At 31.2% G+C, this 10,897-nt stretch overlaps 1 protein-coding gene across 1 annotated transcript in view; it reads left to right on the top strand.

Annotated features, from left to right (window-relative positions):
• Window positions 1–411: 411 nt before the first annotated feature.
• The window catches only part of LOC143069496 (uncharacterized), a 65,677-nt gene continuing 55,191 nt past the window's right edge, over window positions 412–10,897 (top strand). The window contains exon 1 of the mRNA XM_076244170.1: window positions 412–843. Coding sequence (XP_076100285.1) covers window positions 831–843 — 13 coding nt within the window. The 5' untranslated portion in view covers window positions 412–830. The remainder of the gene's footprint in view (window positions 844–10,897) is intronic.

Raw genomic sequence — 10,897 nt, 5'->3', positions numbered from 1 at the left:
CGAACGTAGAATAAGATAGAAACATGTTCAATTTCGAAAAGAAGACAAATACATAAATTAGAATTAAAACAATCTGTGTGTTAATATAAATTGCGTATTTGTACAGTTGAATGCTATCTGACATTTGATCACACGTGCAATGGTTTAATTCCTGTAATCATACTTTAACAACACATGAAAAGCTAATAAAATTGTGATAAAGAATACAAACTAAATACTGTATCAGTATTAAGTTCAATTAAAACTGCACTGTATAATAATTAAATTATGGAATCAGACAAAATGTCCCTTTTACTGTTCTCAATTCTATGAATTTGTCGTCAAATATGATATCAAAGAATAATTTCATGTTAATCTATTGGATAAATGATTGAGTAAGGTTAGGATCCAATCCTGAAATGTTTCCATGCCTTTATATTTCACAAGGCATAATCTCAAGCGACTTAAAATGATTCGCTACTATACTGCAAGATAGCTTATAACATAATCATGTCATCAAGATTTTAAGTTTATTTTGCATACAAAATTTGTTTACAAAAGATATATTTTCCGAAAAACTATAAGATAAAGAAAGTACTACCTTGAGGGAATAAATCGAGTGGGAGACGTATGTTTTTGTGTAAAATAATCAAGTATTGTCATTAAATTGTATTTTGTATTGCTGTGTGATCAGACGCCGACGTATCGGGGGATATGCCAATGAATGAACAGAATGAACAGAACTTTGTGAATCGATAAAATGACTCCAACAGGTTCTCATCATACAGGTGCATGTAGATTTTAACAGTGATTTGATATTTTACACGATCTGGATTAATATTACGCCAAATATGGGTGCATCCGGTAAGGTTTTTTTTCTTTTAGAATTTTCTTTTTGTTTTTGCATGTATACATTTTGTGCATGTTGTAGATTGCTTTGTTTTTTCCTTAGTATATTTCAAATCCAATGAATTTATTTGTGAAAGTTTCTACCAAGGAGTTTATTTTATTAATTAAATTGGTATTTTGACGTAGTCCAGAAAGATAGAACTTCTTTACGTGTATTTAATAACTTGATTTAAATTACTCCTACTGAGTTATAGCGAATGCAATTGACGGCTAACTCAGATGTTAATACCACATTCGTTATTCTTCAGTTTAAGGTGCAGGAAATGCTTACCATTCTGGAGCACCTGATTTCACTCCCGGTTTTTAGTTGAGTTCGTGTTGTTTCTTTATTACTATTTACTACTGGTAATGTTAATTTCCTTTTGTTTTGTGAGTCTTTGTTTACTCCTTGGTTTTGATTGTTATTGTCTTGATATTGCATTTTAAAAATCGAATATAAAGTTTTAACGTGTTTTTTATATTCTTACTTTGCAACAGTGGTGTATTCGTTATCATGATACTTAAGTGCAAAAGGTTTAAAATCACAAAAATACTGAACTCCGAGAAAAATTCTATTGGAAAGTCCCTAATCAAATGGCAAAATAAAATGACAAAACACATAAAACGAATGGACAACAACTGTCATATTCCTGACTTGGTACAGGCATTTTCAAATGTAGACAAAGCTTGTCAAATAATTATTGACATTCTTTGTTACGTATGAAGAATATCATGCACTAAAGCTAAAAAATAAATAAGATTATAATTGCATTTTTTTTTAATTTAGGAATTATAGTAATTAAAGGCGGTATAAAAATCATCATCATACACTATCTCTTTATATTTTACATGTGTAATACTGAATCATAATATGCTGATGTTGCTCATTTGTTAACGATTCATTCATCCATACATATAAATAGAGGTTAGTGTTGGATATTAACACAGAATTATCATTCGGCTGTTTTATTTTAGCCTTTTGATTTTAATGCTTTCAAACGTTTATGTTTGTTTGTTCTTTTTCAAAGTTTTATTTTTTCCGGACACTTGAGTTGTGCACACGGAAAGCCATCATATGTTATTTTTGAAAATGGTTTGCATTCAGATTCAATAATTAATTCATCGGGAAAAAGTATGGAATGAAAAGAAACTAGAGTTCACATTTATGAAAACAAGTTGTTATAACCCTTACTGTTATCTATAATAACGAACGATGCAAGCAACGACCAAAGAATTGCATACGAACTAAGCTTTTTAAAAAACAAAATAAAGACATGATTATTGAAAACGTTATAGATAAAGCCCTCAAGCAAAATGCGAAATGATTTTGGAGAATATCTTCTATAGCTATTTATTTACAAATTTTCAACATACATTTCTTGATTAAAAAATGACGTTAATTTGCGATTAAAAAGAATGAGAAAATATTTGTCTTTACGCCCTTTTGTGCTTCTTTGATACATACTGATGTGGCTCTTTTGAGAAGAAATTCTCATAAAGCATATGGACAAGGAAATCATCTAAAAGAGGGACGAAAGATACCAAAGGGACAGTCAAATTCGTAAATCTAAACAAAAAACTGACAACGCCATGGCTAGAATTGAAAAAGACAAACAAACAACAGCACACATGACACAACATAGAAAACTAAAGAATAAACAACACGAATCCCACCAAAAAACTAGGGGTGATATCAGGTTCTCCGGAAGGGTAAGCAGATCCTGCTCCACATGTGGCACCCGTCGTGTTGCTTATGTGATAACAAATCCGGTAAATAGTCTAATTCGGTAAGTCACGTTCATGAAAGGGAAGGGGATTGTAGTTACGACGTGAGGAACATATCCGATATCATTTGGGAAACGGTTATTCCATAACGGTCGAATTTAGATTCGGCAGAGGATATGAATAAAAGAATTATAGACTATAGTCTGTTTATACTTTGAACGACAAAATATTTTATATAATCCTGTGTGACGTCAAACATGCGATTTTCCATCAGAGTTGATGTTAACATTACCATGCGCCTGTCAAGGTAGGCATTCGGTCCAAGTACTTTAAATCTTTCAACTCTTTATGGGTGGATTAAACATAGATGTCTTTTTTGTGTTTCGTTGTTACATATTTGTTTGTCTTTACCTTTTATGTCTGTTTGTTTTGTTCACGCGTCGTTGTCCATATAACTGCATTTGATGCGACTGCCATACTAGTAAGAGGTTTAGCTAGCTATAAAACCAGGTTCAATCCAGCATTTTCTACATAAAAATGCCTGTACCAAGTCAATGGAATATCACAGTTGTTATCTATTCGTTTGATATGTTTAAGCTTTTGATTTTGCCATTTGACTATGGACTTTAAGTTTTAACTAGTGTTGAAACTGAAACATATTTCGACATTTTTACTAACAATTAGAATTTTTTTGTCTTTTTTCAACATGCGGGGACTTTTTAACTTTTATTGGCTAAATAATGTTATAGTTACCTGAAGGGGGATTAGATTTTATGTTATATATATTATATACATTTAATGGTTCAATCAATCTTTCATTTAAAAATGTTCCCAGAAGACCTGGATTCAGATAATCTTGATGAACTCTCATTATGTGTTATTGTATACAGAATTTTACATCAAGTTAAAGCTATTTCAGTCTTAGTTTTAATTGCCTTGTATGGAAACCATATTTATATTTTCTGTTATTCACAACTTATCTTATTCGAATAAAAATATTTCTATATTTTTTTTTCTTTTTCAAAATGTCAGTCTATTTACAGAATTGTTTACAGGAAATATATGGAATGCTTTCGTGCGTTCGGTTAATCTCCACACTTCATTGAATTCATTTCTGTTAAACGCGATTGTTTGAGGAGTTTTTTGTTTGTTAAAATGATTGAATGGTTTATGGTTTAACCCACCATTTCTTTTCGGAAAATGCAAGTAGCAAGTAAGGAATATGACAATAGTTTTCCTTTCGCATGGTTTCTTTATAACGTATTATGTTTGAAATTTTATGTAATAATGATTTATAAAGATCAATCTGTCACTACAACCCGATTGATCATAAAGGTTATAAAAACAAAACATAAGACAGAGAGCAAAAAAAAACTAAAAATATATATATTCTTAGCATCCTTATTACTATTGCTTTAAAGAATAAACTTTGACTTAAACATACCAAATGACCAGTAAGGAATGCTGATGTAAATAAGTATGCGTTGTATATTTTATTATGAAAACAACTGAATACCGACAATTGAAAACCGAGTTGACAGTATATCGAGGCGGCTTTCAAAATAGAAATGGTTTATTGCAAATGAGTATAAATGGACTGGTATGACTGATATTATGATTTTAAAAACGTACTCTGCGACTGGAAAATTATTTAGACAAGGGTTTCGTCACAACAAATTACTTTGAATCCTTAATAAATTATTCAATAGTTATGAAAGCTTGTGTGTACCTGTTGAAATATGACAACATACTAATTTTCCGGCGAAATTTTTTTAAAGAGCCCGTTAGTTTCGATACGACATTTAAAAAACATGTTAATACTTTGAACAAAAAGTAAAATCACAAAAATACTGAACTTCGAGCAAAATTCAAAACGGAAATTCCCCAATCAAATGGCAATATCAAACGATAAAACACACCAAACGAATAGACAACTGTCATATTGCTGACTTGGTACAGACATTTTCAAATGTAGAAAATGGTGGATTGAACCTGGTTTTAAAGCGCTAAATCTCTCACTTGTACGACAATCGCATCAATTTCCATTATATTGACAATGATGCGTGAACAAAATGTCACAAATAGGGGTACAAAAATCACACAGACCCTACCGAAACCTAGGTGTAAACATATTAATACTTTGACCAAATAGAAAAAAAGTTGTCAATTTGAAACTGTAATAAGAACTTTGAGTTTGGCCTTGATCGATACATATATTGGTATGTATTTTTCTTTGTTTTGCTTTTTATTTTGGATGGGGGGGGGGGGGGGTGAGGGTGAAGGGGGTTGTTGTTACCATTATCCGTATCAATCTGGCTAGTCAATATCCTTCCAACTGATTTACACCACTCTCTTAGCTTACGATGAGTTTAAGTGCTCACAAGCCTATTATGGGCAATATTCTTTGTATATTCCTTTTACAGTGTGCGTCTGGCGTACTTAATTATAATCCTGGTACCTTTGAGAACTATTAAGTCAGGGGACTTTACAATTGTAATCGGTTGTTTTTTATGGTTGCTGTCGGACAAAATTGTTTTTAGTTTATCGTCTTAACATATTTTTACATCCTTTTTCCTTGGTGTTATATAACTTACTGTTATCTCAATAGCTTCTTGCAACATTTCCTTATTCTTATATTAAGAGCTTGAATAATTGGAACTATATAAACGAAAATCATCTTCGCTTTTACAAAAATAAAAAAATATTTTTATGAATCTAATGAGCTCGAAGCGTTTTTCTAGATTTACATGTACCCTGACTTCGTTCGCTGATAACAAGAGCCCAGAATAGTGAAAAAAGCGTTATACAACATCAAACAAACAAACAAACCGAAGGTGTTAATAAATTCTGAAACACGAATTAACTCGTCATGATGTGCTGATAACACAACTCCCTAAAACATTTACAGATGGCAATTTAACTGCATGTCATTTCACAGTTCACAACTCGATTTACACATCATGAACATAATGTGCATAATACAATAACTAAAAGACCATTCATCATTGTTTCTGAATGACAACAAACTTTAATTTAGATTTCAGAAATTTTTAGTTATTCTCGAATAACATTTGTTCTTAAATTACATTAGCATTCCAGAAATGTCTGTTTGCGAGTAAATTTGACATTGACAATGTAAATATGTAAAATGAATAAAGTAGAAAAAAATAAATGTAACTTATTGCATTGTTTTTATCAATGTCCGTAACCTCTCATCCTACGTAGAGCTTATGCACGCGAAATTTAATAAAGAAAATTAGAATTACCGAAATATTATCAGTACACATCAGGATCACAAAGATCTCCTGGCTATTTGCGGAAGTTTTTGTTAGTCAATTTTTAGTTTTCTGTGCGTTTTTTTCAAAATGTTTTTTTTTTTCAAAATGTTTTTGTTCGTTTGAAATAAGTGTTATACTTTCTGGCTTAGATTTTTTCTTTTTAACTGTCCTCTTGGTATCTCACAGTCACTGTGGCAGATCCAGGAGGGGGTCAGAAGTCTCTAAATTCCACCTTTTTTTTACGACCAATGGTTTTGAATGGGGACATATGGTTGGGATCCCACCCATCGTTTATCCTAGGTTGGATCTTTTTTTAAATGGATGGATCCACCCCTGTCGCATATTTGGCTATATATAAACCATACGAAACATAAAATACAAACAATAAACTTAGCGAATAAACATTTGTTCCACACAAGCTTATGATTTTCTCATACCAAAATGGTTTTTGGTTATTCGTTTTTTGAAGAAAAAAATCCGTAAAATATATATTCAATGCACACGACACCTTGTTTCTGCAATAACCTTCAATGTCGTAAACAACTTTGCCTACTGGCTACACATAATTGCCACAATGATGAAAAAAATCAAAGTGGTTAAGATTACAAACAATTTCTATTCTATCATTTTATTGTTATTCAAGCAAGAAAGATATTTATTGATTTTTGAATATAAAATTTGCGTGTTAACTTTGCATCAAGAAAAAATTGTGTTATAAATTGTACTATCAATTTCATTTTGATTTTGTATTTGATGTACTTTCTTCATAACTATGTCAATTTGTAGTCCAACATGAAAATATACTAACAAAGTTTACACATTGTCGCCTACGTTTTACAATGCATCATTTAACACCTGTGTAATCTATATATTAAACTATATCATTAAGTTTTGAGCAAGTTATATAAAGCAAGTCATATTGAATTCTGCTGACAATGTATAAAATTTACCCTGAAACTATTGATTTTTTTTAAAATCCATAGAAACAGATTATCAAAGTCTGGTATATATTCAGATTTATTGTTTATGTTTATCTGATAATTGACTTTTTCTAAAAAGAGAACTTGAATGAAATCCCTTACAGGTCTTCTGTAATTTGAGGAAATTGAGAGGCTGCATTCTATTGTGATTCACAACCAATCTAAATATATCATGCTTCACTGCAAGAGCCAATTCCTTTTACGACATTCGACTCATTGACGAAATCACGGCGTGTTATCATCAAAGCGACATCTATTTCCGGAACAAAAAAATGGAAGATGGAATAGGTAATTTGGTGATTATTGTTTGATGAATGAGAGTGTGACATGGTGTAGGTGATCTGATACAAATATACAATCAATCATGCTTTGTTTTCCTAATTAGTCTTTAAGATAACACCTAATCTCCTATACAACATTTAACTTTATCATTTATGGAGAAAGAACATCAGAAACTAACAGGATTTAATGCATTTCAATTTCTCATCATGTACAAAATGTTAACCTTAAAGGCAATGCCATTTAGTTTCTTTGGTGAGTGTTGATTTATACGAATGAGTACTCAAAGGCAGTGCCTTTTTGGATTCGTTGATGAGTGTGAATATCTACGAACAAGTACTAAAAGGCAATGCCATGTATTTTCTTTGAAGATGGTAAACACCTACAAATAAATAGTATGTCATTTAAATCTTGAAAAAGTATATAATGCCTTGAAATGATAACACGTTATTCATGTAGCTTTCATATCAAATGTATAAAATTCGATTAAATTTAAAGATTCAAAATCTAACTAGATCTGAATTTGTTGTATTGTTCCCGAGGGCTACAAAGCTTGATTTTTAATACGGGTTAATAAAAGAAGTACATGTATATAAGAACACTAATCAAACGAACACACATACATACATACGTAGATATAGTAAGATCTGATATGTCAATTAGATAACTGTCCATCCAAGTCACAATTTATAAAAGTAAACCATTATAGGTCAAGGTACGGTCTTTAACAAGAACCTAAGTCTCACACAAAACAGCAAGCTATAAAGGGCTTAAAACTTTACTAGTGTAAAATCATTTAAATGGGAAACCAAAGGTCTAATCTATATAAAAAGAAATCCATACACATGCACAAGTTAAGTTATTTGTAATAGGTTTTTGCTTTTGTTCCTTTTTTATCATAACTATATATTGGCCTGGGATGACAGTTTTTATAGATTCAGTACTAAAGGAAAATTATGTATTATTGATACGTTTCAAGAACATTATCAAGTTTATCGAAGAAATGGGATTAATTGAAAAGACATTTATTGATACGTTTACGTTTTAGATGACATGATTTGGGTATTTGGCGTTTTAAAACTTTTGTTTCGGGAGTCACCGGTGAGTCTCTTGGAGATAAAAGAGGAACGAAAGATACCAAAAGGACATTCAAACTCATCAATCGAAAATAAACTGATAACGCAATGGCTAAAAATGAAAAAAGACAAACAGACATACAATAGTACGCATGACACAATATAAAAAATTAAAGAATAAACAACACGAACCCCACCAAATCTAGGGGTGATCTCAGGTGCTCCGGAAGGGTATGCAGATCCTGCTCCAAATGTGGCACCGTTGTGTTGATCATGAGATAACAAATTCGGTAAATAGTCTAATTCGGTAGGTCACATTCATGAAAGGGAAGGAACCTATCCGATATCATTTGTGAAACGGTTATTCCATAACGGTCAACCTACTCGTGATGGCGTTTGTAAATTTTACGAAATGATGATTTCAACTACACCATTTAATTGAAGCTCTTATTTAAATAGCTTCTTTGTGAGCAACAACCCTCTATCAACGTGCGACCCTCTAAAACACGCGTCTGGCATAACATAAACAACTATTAGCCAGGTATCTTTGATGACTTTTTTATATCTAACTTTTGATGAATAAAAACATCAGAAGTATACCGGTCTTACAAAGTCATAAATCGATTGAGAGAAAACAAATTTGGGTTACAAATCAAAATCGACGGAATCACATTTACGATAAGGCCATAACAAAATAATATGTGTGTTTCCTATTACATCTTTGTAAAAAGAAGAGTAGGTAGGTAGGGATTTTTTTTACATTTTTGACCTTTGTTTTACATTGAGTCTAGGGGAGAGACCTTCAGACTTTAACAGTGCTTATTGAAAAATGACAAAAAAACTTTAGGGAATGGCTATTTTTTGCTTAAAATTAGGGTGGGTACCGCAATAGGAAACAATCTTTTTTTTGGCCTCAGACAAAATGTAAGAGGACACTTTTCTATCTCAGTATTATCCATAACATCTGAAAAGACTGTGAGTGTTTATATATGCAATGAAATGTATCTTGGGTTATTGAACCATATCAAACGAACACGAAATCAACATCCGTTATATGCTACTCTGTTGTTTACGTCTTCATTTCAAGACTAGAAACACAAACATATTTCTTTGAAGTTTCCAAGTAAGAAAACAGTTTTATATTGACATGATATTTTGATAAATGCATATTCCTTAAGATTATTCAATGTTTCAACCTTGTTTCATCATTAATTGTGCGGTATGAGATGGTCATAACTATTGAAGCATTGTTATTGCTATATTTAAAAGTGTTGTTAGTTTTACACAACAAAAGAGAAATATAATGTTTAATGTGCGAAATAATAAACGGAAAAAATATGAATGGATGATTCGCCAATTGTTTATAAAATAAACTGTCTGTGTTTAAATTTCAATAATGAATATACATCCGAAAGCCAAATATCTCAACCAAAATTGTCATCTCTTTCTGAAAGAGGGCAAACAATTTCCGGTTTCATGATACCTTTTATAGTTTCATCTTTATTTTCCTATAACTTATTATCAATCCTTTGGGCAATCATGACCATTATGTCCGTTTGGTTTTTAACCTTTTGTGAGATGAGAAAATGTTATTAATTCAACAATACCAGACAGTGCTCTCAAGACTCGTTTTCACCTGCTCTTTCTCCTATAAAAATCTAATGATATAAACAAATTGTGTAGGAGTGTTAAAGACTTTCGCTCGCAAGATAAAACAAAATTCTGAACATTCAACAATGATACTGAATTGCAATGATAAAAATCATTTTGTCATATTGATCCAAACATAAATATTCAAAATGAACAGTAAAAAAAATATCCATACATTTTCTTTTTATATAAATTGTTTTCTTTTGAAGTTATCGTTGTTTATTAGATAAAGAAAGGTAACGTGAAAAGTAAAATTAATTTCCTTTAAATATGGTTTCCGAAAGGATATTCTAGATGGGAAAAGAATATATTTACATATAACCATAGTTAACAATTAACTCTGTGAACTCTATGTCAATATTAGCATTTAATTAACAGGAAACCAATTTGGATACACTATTAAAGACGGTAAAAATAAAAACCAATGAGAATGGATTTCGATATAATTCAATTATCGATGCACATCGGAAAATCCGGCAAAACATTAAGTAGGTCAGCTGACATCAATTAAACCACTTTGTCATGATTCTGCTTGAATGCGGTAACATTTATTAGATTGCCATTAAAATCTAATTGGAACATTATCATTCAAATAAAATGATTCAATTTATCAAAAGACATATGACATGCACATTGCTACTTCACGCTTTCTGTCCAAGGATGCTGAGTTTATACAGATTCATGCAGTCTTTGTAGATTTATTCTTTGTTTAAGTTATACATGTACAAAATACTGGTACTTTTCATACAGATCATTGAAGTAAATCATATTTTATATCTATAGGCGACTGTTTAGCGTCTAGCGGCCAATTAGATTAAGGCATATTTAGGGCAAGAACATGTCAAGACAGAATTGTTATAAGCCCTGCATTGTATAATATCAACAACCTAACCCTGATCTTTTACCTGCTTGTTAACTAGATCCGTGTGATGCCATTTTGTCCTATCTTATTCTGATATATAAATAACAAACGCTTCTCTATCTCACTGCTTTAAATAGAAATTTGAAACCATTCAATCTTGACTAATGGGGCAGTACATGT

Source organism: Mytilus galloprovincialis, chromosome 3 (assembly GCF_965363235.1).
Source record: "Mytilus galloprovincialis chromosome 3, xbMytGall1.hap1.1, whole genome shotgun sequence".
In the NCBI taxonomy this organism is placed as follows: Eukaryota; Metazoa; Mollusca; class Bivalvia; order Mytilida; family Mytilidae; genus Mytilus; species Mytilus galloprovincialis.
This window is presented reverse-complemented; position numbering and strand designations above follow the sequence as displayed.